General features: G+C 37.6%; 1 protein-coding gene across 8 annotated transcripts; it reads left to right on the forward strand.

Moving 5' to 3' along the window:
• Positions 1 to 333: 333 nt before the first annotated feature.
• On the forward strand, positions 334 to 27,758 carry LOC126717354 (DNA damage-repair/toleration protein DRT102). 8 transcript variants are annotated; one of them, XM_050419020.1, is made up of 3 exons: positions 342 to 1,333; positions 25,527 to 25,820; positions 26,854 to 27,758. In XM_050419020.1, exons 1-2 carry the CDS (start codon positions 486 to 488, stop codon positions 25,615 to 25,617), a joined length of 939 nt encoding a protein of 312 aa, XP_050274977.1. In that variant the 5' UTR covers positions 342 to 485; the 3' UTR covers positions 25,618 to 25,820; positions 26,854 to 27,758. The 8 variants fall into 8 exon arrangements, with proteins under 8 accessions (XP_050274978.1, XP_050274979.1, XP_050274977.1 ...); XM_050419021.1 differs by lacking the exon at positions 26,854 to 27,758 and having other exon boundaries at positions 334 to 614; positions 24,856 to 25,882; XM_050419022.1 differs by lacking the exon at positions 26,854 to 27,758 and having other exon boundaries at positions 334 to 571; positions 24,813 to 25,882.
• The last annotated feature ends 207 nt before the right edge of the window (positions 27,759 to 27,965 follow it).

Genomic DNA, 27,965 nt, shown 5'->3' on the forward strand with positions numbered 1-27,965 from the left:
AGATTAAATTTTGTAAGGATGTGGTGTAAAACATATATTTTACCCTTTCAATTTCAACATGTTATTATCTTATCACATCTAATACCCATATATAAATTCAACCAAATTGAGAGTTTATTGAGATATCATTAAATGTGATAAGATATATTAAATTTTAAGTAAAATATTAATATAATAATTTTTTATTAAATAAAATAAAAAACATAAGTTTTGCAACATATTTTTACCAAATTCAACAGTTTTGATAAACATTCACAATTACATCTTTAGTTATAATTTATCCGATAAAAATATTTTTGAGTTGTAAAGCAAAGGTTGCTTGATGCTTCCAAAGTCTTGGAGACTATTTTTTTTTCCCATTCCCTCGTACCAACTACAAGTCCAGATTCATTTCTCTCTCCCTCATACACTCTTGACTCTCAGTATATCACTCTTCTAAAAAGTCTCTCTCTACTCTCTGTCTGTACTTCTCTCACCTCACCACCATGGCCGAGTCTACCACCACCACCACCACTCGTCCTCTCAAAATCATAGCCGGAGCCGACTCCTTCGGCTGTACTCTCAAAGACACCTTGGTCTCCCACCTCCGTTCCCTCAACATCGAAGTAGAAGACCTCTGCACCTCCTCCTACTACACCATCGCCGCCGAAGTTGGCCGCCAAGTCTCCTCTTCCACCACCCCGGCCGCCACAGAAACCCGTGGCCTCGTCGCTTGTGGCACAGGCGTTGGTGTTGCTATCTTCGCCAACAAATTCCCAGGCGTTTATGCAGCCACTTGTCTCACTCCTGAAGATGCTCTCAACGCTCGCTCCATCAACAACTCCAATGTCCTCGCAGTCTCAGGCATGTCCACTTCACCCTCCACCGCCATTGATATCCTCAACACTTGGCTCAACACTCCTTTCAAGTCTCCTTGTCCGGCTTCTAACTCTCAACCTTGGCCTCAAGATATAGAGTCTTTTCTTGACAGCTCTATCAAAGAAATGCCCACCATTGGATCTGGTTCTTCTCAGTCTGATGAATCTGCAAAATGTGCTATTTGTTGTTTGGTGAAGAATAGGGAATTGAATCCGATCGATATAATCCCAGGTGGGTCTATGAAGATTTTGAGAGAGACTCCCACATCGGCTTTTGTGAGGTTTAAAGCTGGGAGTGTGGAGCCGGCTCATCATCATACTTTTGGGCATGATTTGGTGGTGATGGAGGGGAAGAAGAGTGTGTGGAACTTGAGCAAAAAGGAGAGGTATGATTTGGGTGTTGGGGATTTTTTGTTTACTCCTGCTGGGGATGTGCATAGAGTGAAGTATTATGAGGATACTGAGTTTTTCATCAGGTGGGATGGGAAATGGGATATGTTCTTTGATGAGGATCTTGAGACTGCTAAGGCTGCTGTTGACAAAGAATTGGGTAATGGGGCTGTGTGAATATGAATCAGTATGTGTGTAGAAGATATTTATGGGGTTGAATATTGTGCTGCTACTTAGTGCTATTAAGAAGGAATTGGGAAATGGGTCTGCGAGAAAATGAATCAATATGGTTGCTATGTATGTGTTTCTAAGATGTATATAGGGTTGAGTATTGTGCTACTGAGGAGGAATCCAGTTCTGGGTCTCTATAATAAAGAAGAGTATGTATCATACTTAAACCAACTCTTGTATTCATATGGTGTTGTTACTTATGTTTGGTTTAGCTGCTGTTTTTTTATATTATATGATGCTGTTTGTACTGTTATGTTATGGGTGTTAAGTAGGAATTTGCTTGCTTGTTATTGACTTGGTGGTTTAATTCTGTTGAACCCTTTTGGTTCAATGTAAAACTCGGTGTTCTCTTCGTTATTGATGAATTTGGCTTGATCATTAGAATTGAACAAGCTAGACTTGAAAAACCCGACTTATGAGATATATTAAATATGAATATGGCTGTTTTCATTCGAAAGTTAGCTGTTAGATATCTAAATTTTCTCAATGGCTCAAGGAAGCATAATGATGTCCGTTCCTCATCATTGTTATTGTTATTGTTACTAGAGGTCAAACTTTGGTACATTACTACCTAGTTAATCATTTGACAATTAGTAAAAATAATTACAAAACCCTTTGTGGTTTGGCTTAGAATTAGTAAACTGACGTGATTGTTTCAAAAAAAAAAAAAACACTATAATCCAGAACAATTTCTTTTTTCTTAATGGTTAAAACTATCCATCTTAATGTATAAAAATATTTCGAAGTGTCTTCTTCTCTCACTTCTCAACCTCAGTCTCTCTCATTCTCTCAGATCTTAATCCCAAAGCACACAGTGGTAAATCTCATTTTTGCAAATCCAGACAATGTTGTTTGCCTTCTTCTCTCAATCCCAATCTCATGCCTCATTCGAGACTTTGTGGTAAGATTTTAATATCTATATATTAGATTAGGGTTCTAATTTATTTGAGGTTGAGAGAGAGAGAGAGAGGAGAATATGTCTTTTGGTTTCATTTCGCATGTGGTTTTGTCTGAATCATTTTATATGTCTTTGGGTTTATTTGGCATGTGAGTTTAATTTAATTTCGTCAATAACCATTATTACAATTCATAGTTTCATAATATTGTTGATGACTATATTTGATTCCAAGGCCTTTTTTTCATTGGTTTATGTGTAACAGCCCCAACGCATAAATACGAAGTAGTACTGACAGGGCAATTAGCATAATAGTCTTATTTTTGCCGGAGCATAGATAAAACCTCAATTTGTTTGGACAATCTGGTCTACTTGTGAACTCATCTCCAAACAAGGGTTGAAAGGATTTTTTTTTTTTGTTTTTGTTAGAATAGATAGAAGTTGGGTTGGAATGATTTGGTGGCTGAACATGTTTGTCTCCACCAACACCAAAATGAAATCCCTTCACATTGCATTAGTGCCATACATGTATTTGATTAGATGTTAGTAACCTTTTTTTTTTCATACCAGTGGCAGCACTTTGCCACTTCCTCCACCCAAATCTGAGTGTTGACCCATTTCCACACCTACATCTTCCCCACCCCTCCCATTTGTTTCCACCAACACTAAAATGGAATTCCTTCACATTGCATTAGTGCCATACACGTATTGGTTAGTTGTTAGTAGCAATTTTTTTTCATACTAGTGGCGGTGCTTTGCCGCTTCCTCCACCCCAGTCCCAGTGTTGACCCAATTCCCCACCCCCATCTTCCTCAGCCACCCACTTCTTATACAGTTGCTTAATTTTCCCAGTAGTTCAACAACCATTGCTTCTTTATCATGTCTTCCTTCCCCTTAGTTCCTGTTCTTCTGGCAACCCATTAATCTCAGAATATATTCACTCCCATGTTTGTTATTAAATTTTGTTCAGTCCAAAAACCATTGGCGGTCCAAACCTGATGGTTAGATGTTTTATATATCTAACTTTGTAGCACAGTGATTAAGGTCAACTAAGCATTGCCATGCTGCTGAAATGTACAAGCTGTGAGATGTAAGGTGACATTTTAGACTTTATGGTAGTTGTTGAGTTTGACTTAACTCTGTCTTATCAAATTCTAAAAGTATTCTCTATGGTCTTTGATTCTAGCTGTGTTTTTGCTTAGTATATTTCCTCAAGAAACTGAGGTGCTTCATGGGAAACTTTTGTTATAAACTTAAATCCTTTCTTCCCTTTCCGGATAAAATTTTGTTGGTGAATTTGGCTTGATTAAAAATTGAACAAGTTGAACTTGAAATACCTGACTAAACTCAAACATGTATGAGATCTTTTAAACATGAATTTGGCTTTTTTCATACTAAAGTTGGCTGTTAGATATCTAAATTTCCTCAATGGCTTAAGGAAGCATAATGATGTCTGTAATTGAACTACTTCTTCATTTTTATTATTGTTATTATGAGTCAAACTTTTGTACGGTACAACCTGTCAATCATTTGAAATTAGTCAATAGAATTACAAAAAACCATTGTGATTTGGCTCGGAACTAGTAAATTCACATGATTATTTTTTTTAAAAGAGTACCTATAATCCGGACAATGTCATCTGTATTAATGCTTAAAACTACCTGTGCTGTCGTAATGTTTAAAACTATTTCAAAGTGTCTTCTTCTCTCACTTCTCAGTCTCAGTCTCTAATTTTAATCCCAATGAACAAATTGGTAAATCACAATCTCTCAAATCTCAATCCCAAAGCACGCATTGTAAATGTCATTCTCTCAAATCCAAACGATGTCATTTGCCTTCTTTTCTCAGTCCCAATCTCACGCCTCATAGCGACTTTGTGTTAAATTTTTAATATCTACATATTAGATTAGGTTTTTTTTTTTAAAAAAAATTATTTGTAGTAGAGAAAAGAGAGTTTGGAGAGAGAGGGGAGAATATATCTTTGGTTTTATTTGGCATGTGGGTTATCTATATGATCTTATGTCTTTGGGTTTACTTGGCATGCGAGTTTAATTTAATTTTTTTTCAATTCATATAAATTTATAATCTTTATTACAATTCATTTTTTGTATCATTACAGTTACTAAAAAATTCTTCTTCAGTTGTGTATGCTACCATAAAACTTTTCTTCAGTTGTGTTTGCTACTATAAATCTTTTACACTGATCTTCATTTGTAGTTCTACTAGCATACGAAATCTTTGCAGTTGCGACTGTTACTGTAAAACATTTTTTCAAGGCTACTATAAATCTCTTCTTCAACTAGCATCATCTTCTTCTGAAAAATAAAATGTAATGTAAATAAGCAAGAACAATTATTATAACAACAATTGTAAAAAAAATTCGTGTAAGTAATATAATCCAATTAGAAGTTGGCATGTGTGTCAAAAAACCTGGTTTTGTGCTTTAAATAGGAAAACGAGAATTTTCATGAAATATACCAAAAAAAAAAGAGTTGCTACAGAACAAACCCTTGGTCCACAATCGTTTTTTTTAATGGTAAATGCTTAACTAAATTCATTAAAGGAGGCAGAATACAAATGTATAAAAGTACTAGAAATGTTATTAGCTATTTTTTATTTTATTTAAAAATCATATATATATATATATATATATTTTTAGAACTGTGTAGGATACATGTGGCGACCCTAACTGCCCCAAATTTTGGGAGTAAGGCTTGTTATTGTTGTTGTTTGTGTATAAACATAAACTGAACTTTCTTTTTGTACTAATCTGTATAAGATCTTACAACTAACTCTGTTTTATTAAATGCATCTTGTATGTGTGGAAGATGTTTGTGGGGTTGAGTATTGTGCTGTTAGTACGAATGAAAATAAATTCCAAATTGGGTTTGCTTGAAAATCAATCAATATGATTTCTATGTTTTTGTTTCTAAGGTGTATTGTGATACTGTGGAGGAATCCAGTTCTTGGTCTCTATAATAAAGAGTATGTATCATATTTGAACCAACTCTTGTCTTGATGTGCTATTGTTACTTCTGTTTGGTTTAGCTGCTGTTTTTTTATATGATCTATGATGCTGTTATAGTGTTATGCTATGGTTGTTGGTAGGGATGTGCTTGATTTTTGTTAATTTTGTGATTAAATTTTGTTCTCCTATTTTTGGTTCAATGTAAAACTTAGTTTTCTCTTTGTTTTTTAAGAAGCTGGCATAAATTTAAGAAGCTAGAATTACCTGACTAAACTCGAATATGTTTATACATGATTTGTTTATTTTCATGCTAAAGATGGCTGTTAGAATATCTTTATGTGTAATAGAATATAGAACTGTTCTCTCCCTTATCTACATTTTCTCAATGGCTCAAGGAATCATAATGATACCTGTAATCAAACTACTTTGCTAGAATTACCTGACTGAACTCAAACATGTTTAAACATGATCTGTTTATTTTAATGCTAGAGATGGCCTTTAGAATATAGTATTGTTTTCTCCCTTATCCACATTTTCTCAAGGAATCATAATGATACCTGTAATCAAACTACTTTGCTATTTATGAAGCACAATTGATTATTGCCTGGTTGATAAGGATTTTCTGAAATGATATGTAGTTGTTGCTAGAAAGGATGGATAGTCCAAAGTAAAGTTTAGACTACATCACTTCTCCGGTGTTCCCTCTCTTTTGAACTGAGATGAGTGACCTTCTCTTTTCCATTCTAGCAATTTAAAGAAGTTAGTTGTCTTTTTATGCAGTATTAGCTTAGACTGTTTCTAGTGTTTCCTGTGTAAAAGTTAGTCAGAAGTAGATTTTAATTATGCACTCAATAGGTGCATGCATAGAATAAGTTTCAAGATTGTATCAAAAACATGGAGGAAAAAAATTGCTTCTCTTCAAGATTGTTGGGCTGTATTCTGAAATTGATTAAAACTTCTTAGGAAGCCATATTTCTTGTATCAGAACTTGATGTCATGGCCCGAGAAATGTACAATTTTGTTTTTGAACCAAGCCAGAGACATGTATGATGAAGAGTTAGCTTTCGGAGTGACTCCAATCGTTTATTAGCTTAGTTCAACTACCCATGATTCAAGTTGGTTGGGGAGTGCTTCTAAACGCCCATGCACTTCACATGTATGATGTTAGTAGGTTTTCATATCTGAGAGTTTGGCAGTAGATTGGCACCAATAGTGAACAATTTGAAAGTTTGTCGACTTCCCTAGTGGAGGTGAAGGTGAATTAGATTTTGCTCATGTCTTCTTTTGTTTGTTTGTAATTTCTTTCATTCATTATGATATTGTGTTTCTCTGGTATGCTTGATAGGACATTGTGGCAAGAAAGCCCTTCGGTCTCATTGGGTTTCTTCCCTTGTAAAAGACCATCTTGGTTCCTGGTCAGATTTCTCTTGGAAGTTTTAGGGGTTTCATTTCAATAGAGGAACCAAGGGTGAATGTTTGAGCAACCTATTGAATTTTCCTTTTTCAAACATGAAAGTTAAAAATTGTGCACTCTTTTCTTTCGCTGGGTATAAGTTGAACTGATTCTGTATTAAATTCCGGCTGAATTTGCACTCTTTCTACTTCCAGAATCCCTCCTAGTCGTTGTAATCAAACCACTTGTCTAACATCTAACTTTTAGCGGATAATGTAAGCAATCAAATAGAATGTCTTGACTTATCCTAAGTCTATTGTTGGTTTTAGGAATTGGGGATTGTTATCATGTCGATGAAGCAGCCCTTACTGTGCAACTTAACAAATTAACCAAAAAAGAAAAAGAAGATGAAGGAAACACCCCTCAACAGTCTTGATCAATTCTACTTTTCTAGTCTAGTTCTGAATGCATATGTTTGCATTCCTGTCCAAGTTGTTGCCACTAGGTATTCTGAGAGATCAGAGATGTGTTCTACAAACTTGCTTACAACCAACTTCTGAACAACAGACGCTTTTACACTAACAAATGTTTTATACAAAATCTAATGTTGGACAAGTTACCAAAATTGCGTCTCAAAGTTCGCCAATTAGAGTGGCTTGGTAGGTAGGGAGGATGGATAAGGGATCATAAAGAGCTAAGATTCATACTAGCCTGCTCCAGTTATTCAAAGAATTTGAGGGAGGCAACTGACCCCCTAAAACCCTCTTGACGCCTCTATAAAACAGTCTGCAGATCATCCTTGCTTTCTTTGCTTTTCAATTTTAAGAGCTAAACTTAAGATGTCTCTCCAATCCTTTGATGCTTTAACCTGATCTTATCTTGATACTGGAATCCATTTCTGTTTCTTTCATTCCTTGTGGAGAAACAAGCTTTCACAACAGTCAGCATTTCATTTTGCATGGCAACAATGCCGACGAGCTTAATAATATTCGAGGAGCAGTTAATGTTTGCAGCAGAGGTTCAAGGATCATTTTGTGAGTTAATGATTGTGGTGAGAATGGTGATGCTGGTGTGTATTGTGGTACCATTGCTTTGTATTTGAGAGGGATTTTGTGTAGCCATAATGGCAATGAAAATGGAGCTGGCAGCAGTGTTGGTACTGCTGTAGGCCCCTGTAACCTGGTTTTATTGCCACATGAAAATTCATTTTCAGATTAGAACATGAAACATTAAGATCTATATGGTTCTGTCAATAAATTTCATATCATGCATGCATACATTTTATACAATAACATATAAATGCTACAAGCTGGTTTTAGAACAAACAGACTCAGTTCTGGAGCAATTACTCGACTGCTAAAAGAACTTGAACACTGCCTGGTACAGAAAATGATGCAAGAGACAATAGCCCCTTGCAACCTTGATTTAAAACCTGGGATACACTCTCTCGTGCACCCCCAATAAACTCTTTTCTCATGGGCCTTATGGCTTGCAGCTAGAATGACAAAGCACATAACTAGCAATCCACAATTTATGCTATCATCCATTTCTTTTTCTCTCTCTCAAATTTTGCTAATGTGTTTGTGTGTTGGAGTGCAAGGAGTAGGAGAGATACATAGGCCTATTTAGTTCTTAGTTTATTAATCGTTGATAGACTCTTAAAAGTGAGATTTGGCTGTAAAGGAGTATGATTGATTGGTTGATAATTCGAGGTTTGCAATGAAAATACTTAAAATGGGATTTGTTTTATTGTTGTGTGCCTAGCTCTTATTATCACCTACCTTAATTTATCACTGTTCTCCCTGTCACCAATCCAACAATTACTATATGAAGGTGCTTGGTGGTTCCATGATTTTGAGCCAAAAAATAAAAATAAAAGTTTGTTCAATGATTTAGGTGAGTTAGCTTACTATATATTCTAATTTTTACTGAGTTAGATTCCAGTAAACTAAATTATTAAAATAATTTGTCATCAAATAAGGGACCTAAGTTTAAATCAGTGTCTATACCAAAAGCATAACAATAAAAACTAAAAAGTAATCACTATGGAATAAGCATCAATGAATAATTGAATACTTGGTGAATACAACAAGAAGACTTAATCCCAAAATGTTTGGATTGACTACAAATTCTCAACAGGCTAATCAGTGAATTGTATTTCAAGATTTTGTATGAATTACTAAAGTTGGTACTGTATAAACTCCTTTAACTTTGCAACTTCATATGTTTTCAGATTAAGATCCTTTACAAGTTTCCTTGTTTATATAAGCAGATTCCCACCATTGATTGTGTAGAGATTATCACAGTAATGATTTAAGTTTGTAACCTAAAACACAAAATAAAGGAGTACATTACTGCATCAACATGTGGAGGTCGAGGAAGAAGCAGATTCCCCTTTATTAGTAAGTTAGTTATACACACATAGGGTTGGTGTTGAATCCATGATCTCCCGCTTCACTGCTCTTACAAGGAGTTACCATTTGAGCTAAACCTTTCTTTTTGGCAACAATACATAACCCCTTGGCAAATGTTTTTATTGAGATTTTTGTTTTTTGGCATCAATGAGCAAGAGCTTAGCCTTACACTATTTAAATATTATCACTTCTTTGAAACATAAAGTGTTTTTATCAAGAGATAAAACTAATGAAACATAAAAAATCCTTGGATGTCAAAACACCCTACCAGTAGCCCTCTTTCTAATTGAGCATAACTAAAGTGCGCATTGTAAATCATTTTTGACAAGATCGTATAAACACAGATGGATGAGATTGATTTCATGATTCTCTTGTAATTATTATTTCATTCTTTATACAATTTCGTCATGTTACATACAAATTGAACAAACTTACTCCTGTGGAGCCACCACCTGCCTTCAACAATTTGAGGTGGTTTCTTAGTGCCCGAAGAATAAATGACAATGAATTAGACTAGACTTAGCTCATCAGTAACGTTGGCAGCTTTTGTGTTTTCTTGAGATTCAATGGTAGCAAGTTTCTTCCGCAATGCCACCAACTCTTCCCCGGCATCACATGTTTGATGATAAGAGTAAATAACTTAGTGATTTCGAACCAATTAGTGGGTAAGTTACCCAATAAACATGACTAATAAAATGATTCGTCTGCTAGGTGATAGGCCAAACTTTTCAGCAAAAGCGAACCCAAGAAAGGAACCAATCTCCAACACGGGTAACCTCAAGAGAGGGCTCCTGCCATAGAAGTTACACATTCTGAAGAAATGGCCTAAATGGCTTGAGTTTCTATTCTCAACCTTCAGATAGTGGGTTTGTCAAGAGAGAGAGAAAATGTGGTCTATTGATATATGCCTCTATTTCTACTGTTTACTTTCTCTCTTGTTTCCTTTCTAATCTTTCTCTCTTTTCTTTTGTTTTTCCCGTGTATTCCTTTGTTTTCTATTCTTTCTTTTCTACCTCTTGCCTCCTCCTTTACTATTCATGACCACCCTTATATATCATTTGCCATTGTGGGATTTACCTCTTTTGTCCCTCAACCGTTTTTGGCTCCTTATGGGCATCCCTCCAGGACTACCCACCAACCTGTCGGCTATCTAGCCACAACCTCTGCTCAGAGTGTGTTGGTTGCACCACTCTCCATTTCCAGACAAAATTACTTGTCTTGTTTCTTACCTCTCTCTGTTCTTGTTTTACCCAGATGGATAAGGATTAAGCTATTTCATCACCTACCCCTATGGCATGCATTAAGTGGGCTCAGCCCATACTTACCTCTTTTGGGTGAAATGTCATCCAAGCAGGACATATCCCCCAAAGAAGCTTGAGCGAGAACCCAAAAATAGACCCCCATTTCTCCCCACCACCAAACCATACCCTCTGAATACCCTGACCCATGGCCCACCTCCCCTGTATTGGTTGGGTACAAGTAGGTAGTGCCCTATCCCTTTATGCATGCTCCACATGCTCCACTCCATTTGAATTGTTTCTTTCTAGCCTTCACACCATTTATGCTGCCCTTACATTGTCTGGTTCTGCTATTCGTATTGGTTAATGTTTATCCTTTGTGGCGTGACAAATGTGTGGGCTTTTGGGCCCATATTTTCTTCCTTTCATCCCTTCCTGGGCTGGATATCACTCAGGCGAAAGCCTTCATCTTCCTGCTGGGCCCATACTTTCTTCTTTATGACCGTGGGCCTTTTGGCCACTAATCCCGCCATACCACTTCATTGTATCTACTACAACTTTGTTTTTCTTTTTTGCTTTTTATTACCCTATGGGCTTGTGGATTAATATTTCTGCTGTATCAACCTGTTTCTTCATTAATTTTTTACTTAGGACTTTCTTGGCCCACTCACCACGTCTTTACCTCTTTTGGACTTGTTGACCAACATTCCTGCCATGTCAACCCGTTTTACCACTTTATGATGGACCCCACCATAATGTGAGACCCCACCATAATGTGAGAGAATCGAGCACCTTAAGTTTACCTTTATCTAAGCCTATAAGTAGCTAGGAACGTTGTTGTTGTTGTTTATTTATTTTATTTTTTTTTTTTTTTTCGAGAAAGAGACCAGAAACTTGAATAAATCAAGGCTGAAAATCAGCTAATACAAAAGATGTAATATCCGTGGGATAGGAGTCCAACCAAACTGAGATAGGGGAACAATGTCTAGCTCTCTGGGTCAGAGCATGAGCAACAGTATTGCCATGCCTACAGACATGAGAGAAAGAGGTACTCACAAAGGAGTTTACAACACATAGGATATCTCTAATGAGATGACCACCCGAAGCGAAATCCCAGCCACCCCATTGAAGGGCCTTCATAACCTGCTCCAAATCTCCTTCAAAAATCACCCTGTCAAGACCAAGTTCATCTAAGAAGAGGGCAGCATGTCTGGCAGCTATCAACTCACAGCACTTCCACAGATGGTGGCTTCCTAATCTTCTCCGCCAGCGCAGCCTTCACCTCGCCGAAGGAATTTCGAACAATCACTCCAACCCCAGCTTCATCAGATTCACAATACATAGTCCCGTCAAAGTTTATCTTCCATTCATTACGATCAGGTGGACTCCAAACCTTAGGAGCTGCAACTCTAGGAACGTAATTAAAATCAAGGAATCAAAATTATTTCCATCTTTATGCAGCAAAACTGGCGATGTCCTTTATCTTGAAAAACCATAACGCTACGTAATATCGAAATTTGGTATGTGTTCTCTAATGTGGAACCACTATTTGGTTCAATTCTATTTGAGATCTAATATGCAACATAGGCCAAGAAATTGCTGTAATAAAGTATAAAGAGGATTGCTTTGATCATTGGACCGATTCATTATAGGTACAGAAAAGGACCCTGCCACTTGATTGTGCATCATAAAATGAAAGATTTTTTTTTTTTTTTTCTCTAGAAAAAGAATGAAATTCACAATAAATCCTGATTTTATGAAGCTAAAAATAAAATTCTTAATTTTGTTTGGAAGAAAATATAGTGAGGGGAGTTAGGTGTTCCCCCATTTTTTTCTTCATTTTTGTTTTGTATTTTTGGTAAAAGTTAATATTCAAATTTCAAATTTAGGGCATCTCGAAAATCTAAAGGAGCAAAATGACTTTGGCCAACCCAATATACTGATTTATTACAAATTTACAAGTGATTTTTTTTTTTTTTTGGGTTAAAGGGAAATTATATTACAAGTGAAGTCACCCCTAGAGAGTTTACACATTTCATCCTTGCATAAATAAAAATTCATTCCTGTGGACCCCTATTTACTCAGTGTTTAATGAAAAAGAAATTATTAATGAATTTTTTTTTGGCTTATTAATATTTTCATTTTAATTAAACGAAGCATTCCATCAATCATCTTAATAAGTTATCTTACTATTTTTTTTTTTTTTTTTTGAGAAGGAAGCTGAATACTATTATTAAAGAAGATCGGCTAAATTAGCCTAAAATACAGAAAAAAAAAAAAAAAAAAAAAAAAAAAAAAAAAAAAAAATTCTATGGTAAAACATCCTTCATCCATACTAAAAAGTTTGGAATATTAATAGTATGTCTAGCCAAACTATGAGCAACAGAGTTATCTTCTCCCTTTACATGAGAGTAAAGTAATTGATCAAAACATTGAGAGTGTATCTTTGCATCTTCAACCAACAAACCATAGGGAGCCAAGGAACCATCTTCATCTAGCAAGGCCTTGATAACAACCAACGAATCACCTTTGAGCACTGCCTTCGTAAATCCCAAATCTTTTGCAAAGGAGAGTGCCTTTCCTACTGCAATTGCTTCCAGTTCGTTGCTGGTATAGGCTTTGGACAATATTTCAGAGCATGAAGCTAGAGCTAAACCTGAGCTATCCCTAATAATCACCCCCAAACTAGCCTTGTTCTCATTGGAAAAAATAGCTCCATGAAAATTTATTTCCACATAACCAATTGGTGGAGGAAACCAGCGGCTCCTTATGTGAGTTGGATGAGCAGCAGGCAAAATTTGACAAGCTCAGAATTCTGCGTACCTTTCTTTTGAGAGTTGGGCAATCTGGTGGAGCGCCGAAGCATTTTGCTGAAGTCTTACTTGGTTCCTTTGTGTCCATTTCGACCAAACCATCATAGCAAAAATTTCCAGATTTTTTTGCTACATAATTATCCATGACAGCAGCTCCTTGAAGTCCAGAAATTGGACTGTTCTTCGGAAATGCCATAGTTCAAGATCGGACAACACCACATCGAGTTCCTGGCAGGACCACAAGGCATGTAGTGGAGTTTCTTGGATTGAATGGTGGCGATCACACATTGGATCATTGATGATAGTACGACAAACTAAGCTTGCCTTTGTTGGCATGCATGGCATTACGACAAGCACGCCACACAAGGTTCTTGACCTTATTCGGCACCCCTAGAGCCCAAATGCCCCTCCATAGTTGCAAATCAAGGTTGGTAGAGTTCCGTGGAGTACTAAACTCTACTTCCTTCTTTAAAAACCTATAGCTGGATTTGCAGTTGTCGTGTGAGAGAGGCCAAAATAATACATCCTCAAAGGTTGTTTGGGACAAAGGATTTTTTTTTTTTTTTTTTTTTATTTAATTTCAGCCTCGCTTGGTGCAAATAAACCATCAATTAGCTCTTCATTCCAGCACCTTGTAGTGGAATCGATCAAGGTAGCCACAGTAGTATTTTCCAAAGACTCAAGTGGATAGGATGTTACTTGTGGTGGGTGTTTCCTTGGCAGCCAATGGTGCTGCCAAATTTTAATTTTTTCTCCTTTCTCAACATGCCATCTAGAATGCTCCTTTTTGTAATACATGCCTTCCTATAAGAATGCTCCTTCAAGCATATGAACCCAATCTAGAATCTATGGCCTCCATAATAGAGCAATTTGGGAAAAATCGAGCTTTGAACACCTTATGAAAAAGAGATGATTTGTAGTGTAGAAGGCGCCATGCTTGTTTTGTAAGAAGCGAATCATTGAAAAGTGTCAAACCTCTAAAACCCATCCCCAACCATCTTTGATTTTGTCATTTCATCTCATCTTAGCCAATAGATCTTCCTACGGTCAACTCGTTGTCCCCACCAAAATTTTTTAATCAAAGCTTCAATTTCATGACAAAAACCCAATGGAATCTTAAAGCAACCCACAGTGCAAGTAGGAATGGCTTGAATTACAAAATTTATCAAAACTTCTCTACCCGCTTGAGAAAGTAATCTTCCTTCCCAAACTTGTAATTTTCACCATACCCTTTCTTTAATATAATTGAAGCTTGTTTTCTTATACTTACCAACCAAGGATGGGAAGCCAAGATACTTCTCATATTGCATAATTTTTGAGACTCCCAAGGCCATCGATGCTAGTTCTAATATCTTCAAAGGTGGATTTGTTGAAAAAGAGCCAATGATAAAAACAAAAAAGTCTATATTATTGTTAATAAAATATTGTTTGAGTTTAATATTGTAAATATATGGACGAGTATAATTCGGCATTTTTCAAAAAATTGACATAAAAATACGAAAATTGTGAAAAAATGGTGTGTATATAGTACGAGTATTATACATTTATTTTTGAAAAAAATCATAACAAAAATACGAAAACATTTATCATATATATATTTTTTATATATATAAATACAATAATCTTTGCATCATGACCATTTATCTCTTGTTAAGTATGTCCAAGAGCCTTATAACTCAATTAGCTGACACATTTTGATTTTTTTTTTTTAGTCTAAAAAAAAAGTTCATAATTTTTTTTTTTTTAGAAAAAAAGGATAATGCTAGAGATACAAACTATTTTACAATATTTTTTACAAACTACTGATATAGTGAATGGTTATTGATAAGTAAAAATATGATATTAGTGGTGGGAACATATAAAAATTAGTAAGAAATAGTCACAATAGTAGTTTGTAAAAATGTTATAAATAATTTGTACTTATAGCATTACTCTTTTAAAAAAGAATCAAAAAATGGTTGGATTTACTCTTTTAAAAAAGAATAAAAAAAATGGTTGGATTTAAGTTTTATAATAAGATATAATAAAATAAGTATATTAAATAGCAACATTGTGTTTTATTTTTTTTTAGAAAGTGATTTGACAGAATTTGTTTCTTTGGTAGTTTTTTAATATTTTATGTGTGCGTTTGCGTCTCTGTCAGTGGGTCCCGTGCCACAAGTACTTTTTTCAACAAATTTTTCATTAAAATGTGATATTAGTGGGGGGAACATATAAAAATTAGTAAGAAATAGTCACAATAGTAATTTGTAAAAATGTTATAAATAATTTGTAAAAATTTTATAAATAATTTGTGCTTATAGTATTACTTTTTAAAAAAAGAATCAAAAAATGACTGGATTTAAGTTTTATAATAAGATATAATAAAATAAGTATATTAAATAACAACATTGTGTTTTTTTTTTTTTTTTAGAAAGTGATTTGACAGAATTTGTTTATTTGGTAGTTTTTTAATATTTTATGCATGCATTTGCGTCTCTGTCAGTAGGTCTCATGCACTGTTCACGGGACCCACAAGTACTTTTTTAGCAAAATTTTCATTAAAACTAGGTCCCATGGCACTATTCACACATTTAAAAATTATTTTACTACAATATTTTCAGTTTTCAGCAATAAGCGATATCCAAACAGACCTTATATCTAATGTTCCAACATTGTGTTTTATTTTTATTTTTTTAAAAGTGATTTGACAGAATTTGTTTCTTTGGTAGTTTTTTAATATTTTATGTGTGCGTTTGCATCTCTGTCAGTGGGTCCCGTGCACTGTTCACGGGACCCACAAGTACTTTTTTCAACAAAATTTTCATTAAAACTGGGTCCTATGGCACTATTCACACATTTAAAAATTATTTTGCTACAATATTTTCAGTTTTCAGTTTTCAACAATAAGCAGTATCCAAACAGACCTTATATCTAACATTCCAATGTTTGATGCCATCACATGAGTAGGTTTTATTTAATGTTTTATCCTAGTCTCTATTATTCCATCTTTTACCCATTTATGAAATTTAAAGCTACGTATAGGCCTCTTCATGGGTTGGGTCGAATCAGATCAAATCAATTTTGGACCCAACTTGAAACTAACCCACTGATGTCGGATGGAAGGTGAAGGGACTTGAAACCGACTGTCGACATCAATTGGTTGAGTCAATTTTGAGTTCAGGTGAAGGTCACCAGAATTTGCAAAAGTCGCCGAAATCTACAAAAATCACACGATTTTGCAAAAATTCTTCGAAATTTGTTAGGATTTGAGTGGTTCTGACTAAATCTCACCAGAACAAGTTGAGATCTCGTCAAATCTGGCTAGATCTCCCTAGAACATAGCTTGATCTTGCCAGATTTGGCATGATTTCTTATATAGCATCAATCAGGTCAGATGGCTCGGGTTTTGGAGAAGGAAACTCGCCACTCGACCCACCAATCATTGGTGGCGGATACTAGCGCCACCAACCAATGGGAGCTTCAGTTTAGGTTGGAATTAAGTCAGACCGGGCAGTTTGGTCGGGTTTTAAGGTGGTGATTAGGCCTAGACACCCCTAGCTACATATTTAACAATTTGATTTTTACGACTCCCATAACAAACGGCTATTGTACTTTTAGTTTAGGAAAAACATGTTTACTTTCGTACCAATGGAAACAAAACATTGGACGAAAGTTTAATTTAATGCTATAGATGTACTATACATGTACAACACGCAGATTTACTAACTAAATAATAGATCAAAAAATAAATAAAATATTAACTTTGTTAAGGACAATTTAGATCTAATTACTTGTCCCAAAAAAAAAAAAAATCTAGGCTCAGTTTATTTTGTTGTAAAATGTTTTCTGCATTTTATTATGTTTGTTTTATTGTAAAATTTGGTCAAACTTGAAAGTTATTTTGTTAATTATAAAATCTTTTGTAAAAAATGTTGTAAAACATTTTACCTTTAAAAATTTGGTAAAACATTTTACAAAAAATATAGTAGCTTTCCCCTCCCATCAAGTGGCTAGGTGGCTAGTCCGATATCAATGATCAATGATCTGGTTGCTAGAGCCTCCAGTCCAATGCCAACAGTTTAGCCACTAGCAATTGAGCCACTGATTTTAGTAATTTGTGTTTGAAAAAAACATAAATATCACATCAAGCACCTAAAAATATTTACATTTTTTTTACTAAAAGATTAAATTCTGTTATGTAAAACCTATATTTTACCTCTCTAATACCAACATATTATATCATCTTATCACATATTTAAGAATAAGCACAATTACACTAAATCAATTGTAATACCCATTCATAAATCCAACCAAATTAGGAGTTTATTAAGATATTATTAGGTGTAGTAAGATGTTTTGAATTTTAAGTAAAATATTGATATGACAATCTTTTATTAAATAAGATAAAATATGAGTTCTACACCTTATTTTTACCAAATTCGGACAGTTTTGATAAACATTCACAATTACATCTTTAGTTATAATTTATTCGATAAAAATATTTTTGAGTTGTAAAGCAAAGGTTGCTTGATTTTTTTTTTTTTTTTTTTTATTTTTGGAAAAAAGGAAATATCATTCAACTAACAAGAAGAAACCAACTCAAGACAGAGCCTGTTACAAGACACAACATGATAGTCAACCTCAACAAAGGAGACCAAATCCACGGGTGGAACAGGATGAATAATAAACTCTAAGTCTTGAGCATGGCCAGAATTCGCTAACCGATCCACACATTTATTAGCCTTTCGAAATATATGATTGATATGAACTTGGGGAATTTAGGAGATCAGGTACTTGCAATCACCAAATAAAGGAGAGATCACTGAGTTACTGTAGCTGGGACTATTCAGCGCATCCACCAGAGCCTTTGTGTCAAGTTCAATGATAATAGCAGGAAGTTTCATCTGATGGCATAACATCAAACCATCACGAAGAGCCCAGATTTTCGCAGTGAAGCTGTTCATGCTGCCTAGCTTCCTTGTAAAACCAACCACCCAATTACCCAAGTTGTCTTAAATTAAACCTCCCCCAACTGCCTTACCCAACGCTACATTCCAAGACCCATCCGTGTTCAGCTTCAACCACCCCAACTCCGGTTTCTCCCACTTCACTTGTTTGAGCACCCTTCTATTGATTCGTCTAGGTTGAGAGGCACAAAGAAAGAACTCTGAGGCTTGAGCTGAAATAATCTTACCCAAATTCGAGTTGACACCCTTGCTGTTGAAAAAAACTTGGTTCCGTTGCTTCCAAATCAGCCAAATGCCAAAGGAAAATAAAACATTCCGTGGAATACCCACTGCATTTTGAGAAGACCTGAGGCCGCCATTGGTGGTTAACTAATCCTTGACGCCTTGAGAGGAAAATGAGGAGTACAAACAATGGGTGCCCAATTGTTGCCAAAAGGATTTAACCAATCTACAATCTCTGAGGGCATGTATGATAGTTTCGGCTTTTGAATGGCATAGTGGGCAAGTAGTATCTAGCGGAATCCCTCTCTTGGCTAGACATTCCTTAACACCAATGCTCTACTGCATGCACTTCCATATAAACATTTGAATTCTAGGCAATGATGGAAGTTTCCAAATCCAAGAACCCGAGAAGGAATCATTGTCTGAAGAGTTTATGGCAAGGAGGTAGGCACTTCTCATATCAAAATCCCCTTTTGAAGAAAACTTCCAGGCTAATTTATCACCACACCTTGCCACACGGGGAACAAGGACGGCTTGGATATTAGCTTTCACTTCTAAGGGAAGCTCAAAAGGAATAGAAGACCAATTTCAACCAATGGGAGAGAGCACATTTTTAATCTGTAAGTTATCTGAGGCTTGCGGGAGCGAGCCTTGGATTTGAGACCTGATGGGACTAAGATTTGACCAAGTATCAAACCAGAAGTTAAGGCTGCTTTCATGGCCTGGGATCCATTTAACCCCTTTTTTGAAAACTCCTTCACCTTTTTTTAGCCCTTTCCAAACCGGAGAACATGGAAATCTCACTTCATTCCTTGAGTTAAGCCGAAGTCTATTACAGTACTTGAACTTGAGCACCTTAGCCCAAGGGGCATTCCCCTCCTGGTGAAACCTCCAATTGAGCTTGGCCAAGAGCACCGTGTTCCTTCCTTTAGCAGTTTGTAAACTCAAACCACCTGCCTCCTTTGGTTTAGACACCTCACCCTAATTAACCCAATGCATCTTCTTAACATGATTCGTCATCCCCCAAAGAAAGTTTCTATTGACCCTATCAATACCATTAAGGATATTATTTGGAAGAGAAGCATATTGCATCACATAATTCGGAATGGTTGAGGAGGAAGCCTGGATGAGAGCCACACGGCCATCCATAGGGAGTAAGTTAGCTTTCCACCCTGCTAGCTTCTTCTTGACTCTATCTAGCACAAAATCAAAGTCGTGCTTGCGGTCTCCTGTATGTTTTAATGGAAACCCTAGATGTACAGCACCGTGGTGCCCAGATCTATTTGGGCCTTGAATTCAGGCCTAGCAGCGTGGCCTACATCCCCAATCTCTTTCTACCCAAAACTCCAACCTAAACCCGCACAAACTATAGGCCCAAGTTTCATCACCTGACCCTTGCTCGACAAACCATTCCCAAACAATAAAGAAAGAATAACATCCGAACACACCATAGCATGCTCGACAGTGCCCAGGGAACATCACTGCCGAGCATGCCTACCTGAGTTGGAACCAAGTTCCAAGGCCACATTCACCACATTCCACTCCCACCTAACCATCCACTTACAACTGATGATATTGGACCCCTAATTGCACTAACTATGGTAGTAATCATGATCTCTCCACTAATCTAGAGCTATAAATATGAGAAGATGGAAAGGGAAATGGTTGTTGAAAGGTTCTCAAGAAAATAGAGAGTAGAGAAAAAGAGTGATTCAGGAAGAGAGAGAGAGAAAGAGAGAGAAGCAACTACGTTGAGTCTCTGTGCCGAGAATGACCCAAAGTAGGAAATCCTAAGCCCACATTACAAGTAAGTTGTGAGCCCAAGTGAGGTTAGGCCCAACAGTCTCACTTCCGGTGCGCACACCAGATATTTTCCAAGATTTGGAGTCGAATTAAACCCAAGAATACCAAAGAGATGCTCTCTTTGATTCGGCCCCACATTGGGAGAGAAAAAAACACGAGACTTGGCTTCACTCACCCTCTGCCCGGATCATAGGCAAAACTCATGCAGTACTGCCTTTATGGTATTACAATTATCCTGATCCACATTTGAAAAGAGCACCAGATCATCCGCAAAGAATAAATGCGAGAAGGATGGACCGCTCCTAGAAGCTTTTACTAGAGCCCAGAATTTTGCTTCACACTTCTCTTCAATCAAATGACCCAAGAATTCCATACAAAAGATAAAAAGGTAAGGAGAAAGAGAGTCCCCTTGTCTAATGCCTCTAGATGGACAAAAAGAATCAAGGCAGCCACCATTGAAGAGAAGGGATGTCGAAACTGAGGAAACATAGCTTATAATGAGTTCAATAAGAGAGGCAGGGAAGTTGAATTAGATTAGCATTTCCCTAATAAAGCTCCACTCAATCTTGTCATAAGCTTTCTCAAGGTCAATCTTAATAGCCATATACCCCTTACGACCTTTGGCTCTGCCTATAGTATGGATCAACTCTTGAACAATAATAACATTATCAGCTCCTCTTTTGCCCGGAACGAAAGCAATTTGATAGGGCGAGATAAGATACTCCAAGTGCAGTCCAAGGCAAGCAACAATAACCTTGGAGATGATCTTATAAGTAGTGTTGCACAAACTAACAGGTCTGTAATTACCAATGGTTTTTGGGCCTTGAATTTTTGGAATAAGAACAATAAAGGTTCTATTAAGATATTCGGGAACCTTCCTTTCACTGAAAACTCTCTTCACTTCCTCCATAATAGAATCCCCAACCACATGCCAAAATCGTTGAAAAAAACCAACGTGCAGGCCATCTGGCCCTGGCGCCTTATAGGTTTCATAGACCATAAAGCGTCTCTAATTTCCTCCAAAGTAACCATGCCACCAATAGAGTCCTTAAATTCCTCAGATAGTTGCACATGCCCAAGAACATCATGCCTTGGTACCCGAGAGGTCTCCTCAAGAGATGTGGTGTACAAGGAGACAAAACCATTTCTAAAATGCTCCATTACTTCTCTCTCCTCAGTCAACCACTCACCCCTCTCATCTTTAACCGGGGCAATATGATTCCTCTTCCTTCTAGCTAAGGCAGACATATGATAGAAAAAGGTATTGCGGTCCCCTTGAATCATCCAATTTATTCTGGACTTCAGCAACCAAAGGTCCCTTTCCTGATCTAGGATCACCTCCAGCTCCTGATGCAACTGATTCTCAAGATTAAGGAGGAAGGAACTCAGCCAATTGGAGATAGCTTTTTGAATACCATAGATTCCCGCCATAATTCTCCTCTTCTTTTGATGGATATTCCCAAAATGGTTCCTATTCTAAAGGGTTGCTTCCTTAGAAAAAACCCCAATACACTCAGCTAATTTCCTGTTACAACTCCAAGCACTAGAAACAATATTAGGGAAAGACAAATCTGATAACCAGAACTCCTGAAACCTGAATGGTCGGTTAAGGTGGATTGTTTTAAATGGAAATGTCTCCATGAGAACTGGACAGTGGTCAGAATGGCAGCAAGGCAGGTGAGTTACTTTCGCCTCAGGGTAGAGGATACACCAATCCGAATTCATGAAAAATCTATCAGTCCTTTCCAAAATGAGGTTGCTAACATCCCGCTTATTTGTCCATGTGAACCTTGGACCAGAGAATCCCATATCAACCATACTACAATTATCTAAACAATCTTTAAAGGCTAGAGACCGACTTACACTAACACCCCTTCCACCAAATTTATCCTTCTGGACAAGAGGTTCGTTAAAATCCCCCGCCATTATCCATGGCTTCTTATGCAAATCAGCAACCTTAGAAGGGTTATTCCATAAAATGCACCTCTCTTCACTTCTAGGACTAGCATAAATAGCAGAGAAAATCCAGGAGAGATTAGAGGCACGCACCTTTACTTCAACATGAATTTCCTGTTTTGTTTTAGCTAACTCTTCAATCTCCACTTTATCTTCATTCCACAGTAACCACAACCCACCAGAGAAGCCAATCGTCTCTGAATGTACAGCACCATCAAAAGGTAACCTGTCTGTGACTTCCTTGGCTTTGATACCACCCAACTTAGTCTCCATAATTACAAAAATAGCCGGATTATACCGCCGAGCTAACTCATGAATGTAAGTCTGAAATGAGGGTTTTAAAGCTCCTCTGCTATTCCAAATCATAATATTCATGACTAAACCAAGAAAAATTGGAGAAACTAGATCAATCAGATGAAGGGACTCCATCCCCTCCCTCCGACACCATACCATCAATACCCATGTCTTCATAAATTGACCCATCTTTAGAACTAGGACTAGACTACTCCTCAACAAAGATATCCCCATTACCCCCACAAATGGAATGACCACGATCATTAGAAATGGGATTTAGGTTGGTAGACTCACCTATTTTCCCATCATCGTTGGCTGTATTGACATTAGGACGTGAGGGTGAAGCTCGCCCATCCCCTGAAAATCGCGACACACTCCAACCACTATGGTTATCTCTTTCAACACCTAAAAATTGTGACTCACTCCCACTGCTTTGGTGCTCTATTTCCCCACTTGAAGAAGCCGTGAATTTGAAGGAGTGATCAACAGGTACACGGTTAGGTGAAGAAACATGGTAAGGAGGCAGGGAAGTGGGTTTTGTAGAAGTAAGCTTCCTCAATGAAGACCGGTCAGTGTTAGGTAGCTTGGATTGACTAAAGCCCCTGGCAAGGACTTTTTTACCCTTAACAGAGAGCGGGTTACTCATATGGGGTTGGGCTAGGGAAGACGAGTTTGGGAGAGGCCCAATACCGGTATCACAAGCTTCGGCCCCCTTTGTCAACATAAAGCTACCCAACGGGCCCAAATTGGAGCTGTCCCTAATGTCTGTGGAGCCCAGGCTAGTGACAATAAAAGTCCAACTCGGTTCAAACCTTCTAGAATGATCCCCAGCACCATGCAACCTGTCCTTACGTGGCATACTCTGGGCAAGAGTTGGACCACTAGTCGACGTGCCCTCCACTCCGAGAATTTTGGAGGTCATTGAGGCGCAGTGTTCCGAGAGGAATTGCTAGTACTCTCCGTACTGACAAACGCTTTTATCCCTCTACGTCCATTTGTCCTTTTGCTCACTACCATCCACGGTCCGTACTGACCGTCCACCTCCTTTGTCTCACCCACATCAGCCATGGTGTTATTGGACTGTGCACGGTGACCGGCACGAGCTTCGTGTGATGGATCACCTCGCCTAGGCAACACTTCCTCATCTAGCGCCACCTGCTCCTTTCCCTTACATATGGTGTACGTGCAAGCTTCCACTTTATGCCCAAGCCTTCCACAGGAGAAGCAGAGGCTTTGGATGCCCTCATAACTCACAGCTTGCTCAAAACGCCCAATGAGGATGTGGTTCACTAAAGGGTTGTTGATATCAATTTGAATGCACAGTCTAGCGTATTTTCCACGAGCCTCCATGGCCGTATTAGAGTCAATCCTCAGAACCTTTCCAATGGATTCTCCTATCTGCTTAAGCACCTCCACTTCATAAAGCTCAATGGGAAGCTCACAAAGGCGTATCCAAACCGCAATCAGTGAGACATTCGCCGTTGATGGCTTGAAGAAAGGTTCTCATGGTCTTATAGATAGAAACTGATCACCAATAAACCATGGGCCTCTCATTAAAACACTATCAAGGTCCTCCTTGGAAAAGAATCTGACCAGAAAAAACCCAAACCCAAGATCTACACAATCCATTCTACTTGCCGGCCTCCACATTTGGTTCAGCTTGGTCCGCATGTATAGGAGTAGGAGGCTGTCTGTTCTTCCAACAAGCTTGACTATAATAGATTTAGACCAGGGGCCTCTAATGCGCCGTTTAGTGTCCTTGGTACAGTGACCCAACCTTCCCTAATCTGACCGTTATCCTCCCCACCTTCACCATCAGAATCAACATCTTCCTCCATAAGGCTATCAAAATCAAAAGCTTCCACATAAGCCCCTGGCATTTCACCCACGAGCTTCTCCTTAAAAGAGGCTCTGGCAAAAGACTCAGAGTTATGAAGCCCCGGGGATGGAGAGCTCTCCCTTGGGCCCACATTAAACTCGGCGTGATGGAGGTCTTTAACCTTCTTGTCACTCCGAGCAAGCTCTGCTTCTTCCTCCCTAGAGAGCGTGCGTGGTTTCATGTCCTAGAGAGCGTAACTTGGTTAATGTCCTAGAGAGCTCTCAGTAGAGAACACTGTAGCGTTTTTGGGTAGAATATGCAAAGGTTGCTTGATGCTTCCAAAGTCTTTTAAGACTTTTTTTTTTTCCCATTCCCTCGTCCCAACTTCAAGTCCAGATTCATTTCTTTGTCGCCCTCATACACTCTCAATATATCAGTCTTCCAAAAAGTCTCCCTCTACTCTCTGTACTTCTCTCACCTCACCACCATGGCCGAGTCTACCACCACCAGCACTCGTCCTCTCAAAATCATAGCCGGAGCCGACTCCTTCGGCTGCACTCTCAAAGACACCTTGGTCTCCCATCTCCGTTCCCTCAACATCGAAGTAGAAGACCTCGGCACCTCCTCCTACTACACCATCGCCGCCGAAGTTGGCCGCCAAGTCTCCGAGTCTTTCACCACCCCCGCCGCCACAGAAACCCGTGGCCTCGTCGCCTGTGGCACAGGCGTTGGTGTTGCTATCTTCGCCAACAAATTCCCATGCGTTTCTGCAACCACTTGCCTCACTCCTGAAGAAGCTCTCAACGCTCGCTCCATCAACAACTCCAATGTCCTCGCAGTCTCAGGCATGTCCACTTCACCCTCCACCGCCATTGATATCCTCAACACTTGGCTCAACACTCCTTTCAATATAGAGTCTTTTCTTGACAACTCTACGCCCACCATTAGATCTGGTTCTTCTCAGTCTTATGAATCTGCAAAATGTGCTATTTGTTGTTTGGTGAAGAATAGGGAATTGAATCCGATCGATATAATCCCAGGTGGGTCTATGAAGATTTTGAGAGAGACTCCCACATCGGCTTTTGTGAGGTTTAAAGCTGGGAGTGTGGAGCCGGCTCATCATCATACTTTTGGGCATGATTTGGTGGTGATGGAGGGGAAGAAGAGTGTGTGGAATTTGAGCAAAAAGGAGAGGTATGATTTGGGTGTTGGGGATTTTTTGTTTACTCCAGCTGGGGATGTGCATAGAGTGAAGTATTATGAGGATACTGAGTTTTTCATCAGGTGGGATGGGAAATGGGATATGTTCTTTGATGAGGATCTTGAGACTGCTAAGGCTGCTGTTGAGAAAGAATTGGGAAATGGGGCTGTGTGAATATGAATCAGTATGTGTGTAGAAGATATTTATGGGGTTGAATATTGTGCTGCTACTTAGTGCTATTAAGAAGGAATTGGGAAATGGGTCTGCGAGAAAATGAATCAATATGGTTTCTATGTATGTGTTTCTAAGATGTTTATAGGGTTGAGTATTGTGCTACTGAGGAGGAATCCAGTTCTGGGTCTCTATAATAAAAAAGAGTATGTATTATACTTAAACCAACTCTTGTATTGATATGGTGTTGTTACTTATGTTTCGTTTATCTGCTGTTTTTTTTTATTATATGATGCTGTTGGTAGTGTTATGTTATGGGTGTTAAGTAGGAATTTGCTTGCTTGTTATTGACTTGGTGGTTTAATTCTGTTGAACCCTTTTGTTTCAATGTAAAACTCGGTGTTCTCTTCGTTATTGATGACTTTGGCTTGATCATTAGAATTGAACAAGCTAGACTTGAAAAACCTGACTTGACTTAAACATGTATGAGATATTTTAAACATGAATATGGCTGTTTTCATTCGAAAGTTAGCTGTTAGATATCTAAATTTTCTTAATGGCTCAAGGAAGCATAATGATGTCTGTTCCTCATTATTGTTATTGTTATTGTTCCTATAGGTCAAACTTTGGTACAGTACTACCTAGTTAATCATTTGACAATTAGTAAAAAACATTACAAAACCCTTTGTGGTTTGGCTTATAATTAGTAAACTGACGTGATTGTTTCAACAAAAAAAAAACTATAATCCAGAACAATTTCTTTTTTCTTAATGGTTAAAACTATCCATCTTAATGTATAAAACTATTTCGAACTATCTTCTTCTCTCACTTCTCAACCTCAGTCTCTCTCATTCTCTCAGATCTTAATCCCAAAGCACACAGTGGTGAATCTCATTTTTGCAAATCCAGACAATGTTGTTTGCCTTCTTCTCTCAATCCCAATCTCATGCCTCATTCGAGACTTTGTGGCAAGATTTTAATATCTATATATTAGATTAGGGTTCTAATTTATTTGTGGTTGAGAGAGAGAGAGAGAGAGAGAGAGAGAGGAGAATATGTCTTTTGGTTTCATTTGGCATGTGGTTTTGTCTGAATCATTTTATATGTCTTTGGGTATATTTGGCATGTGAATTTAATTTAATTTCGTCAATAACCATTATTACAATTCATAGTTTCATAATATTGTTGATGACTATATTTGATTCCAAGGCCTTTTTTTCATTGGTTTATGTGTAACAGGCCCAATGCATAAATACGAAGCAGTACTGACAGGGCAATTAGCATAATAGTCTTATTTTTGCTGGAGCATAGTTACCACCTCAATTTGTTTGGACAATCTGGTCTACTTGTGAACTCATCTCCAAACAAGGGTTGAAAGGATTTTTTTTTGTTTTTGTTAGAATAGATAGAAGTTGGGTTGGAATGATTTGGTGGCTGAACATGTTTGTCTCCACCAAAACCAAAATGAAATCCCTTCACATTGCATTAGTGCCATACATGTATTTGATTAGATGTTAGTAACATTTTTTTTTTCATACCAGTGGCAGCACTTCGCCACTTCCTCCACCCAAATCTGAGTGTTGACCCATTTCCACACCTCCATCTTCCCCACCCCTCCCATTTGTTTCCACCAACACTAAAATGGAATTCCTTCACATTGCATTAGTGCCATACATGTATTGGTTAGTTGTTAGTAGCAATTTTTTTTCATACTAGTGGCAGTGCTTTGCCGCTTCCTCCGCCCCAGTCCCAGTGTTGACCCAATTCCCCACCCCCATCTTCCTCAGCCACCCACTTCTTATACAGTTGCTTAATTTTCCCAGCAGTTCAACAACCATTGCTTCTTTATCATGTCTTCCTTCCCCTTAGTTCCTGTTCTTCTGGCAACCCATTAATCTCAGAATATATTCACTCCCATGTTTGTTATTAAATTTTGTTTTCAGTCCAAAAACCATTGGTGGTCCAAACCTGATGGTTAGATGTTTTATATATCTAACTTTTGTAGCACAGTGATTAAGGTCAACTAAGCATTGCCATGCTGCTGAAATGTACAAGCTGTGAGATGCAAGGTGACATTTTAGACTTTATGGTAGTTGTTGAGTTTGACTTAACTCTTTCTTTTCAAATTCTAAAAGTATTCTCTATGGTCATTGATTCTAGCTGTGTTTTTGCTTAGTATATTTCCTCAAGAAACTGAGGTGCTTCATGGGAAACTTTTGTTATAAACTTAAATCTTTTCTTGCTTTCCAGATAAAATTTTGTTGGTGAATTTGGCTTGATTAAAAATTGAACAAGTTGTACTTGAAATACCTGACTAAACTCAAACATGTATGAGATCTTTTAAACATGAA

Source organism: Quercus robur, chromosome 3 (genome assembly GCF_932294415.1).
Source record: "Quercus robur chromosome 3, dhQueRobu3.1, whole genome shotgun sequence".
Lineage (NCBI taxonomy): Eukaryota > Viridiplantae > Streptophyta > Magnoliopsida > Fagales > Fagaceae > Quercus > Quercus robur.

Bases quoted from the DNA above. Each gene is read 5' to 3' on its own strand.
- LOC126717354 (XM_050419020.1), top strand. From the start codon at position 486: ATGGCCGAGTCTACCACCACCACCACCACTCGTCCTCTCAAAATCATA. The intron at 1,334-25,526 runs GTGGGATGGGAA...GTTTTTCATCAG, and splicing joins GATACTGAGTTTTTCATCAG to GTGGGATGGGAAATGGGATA.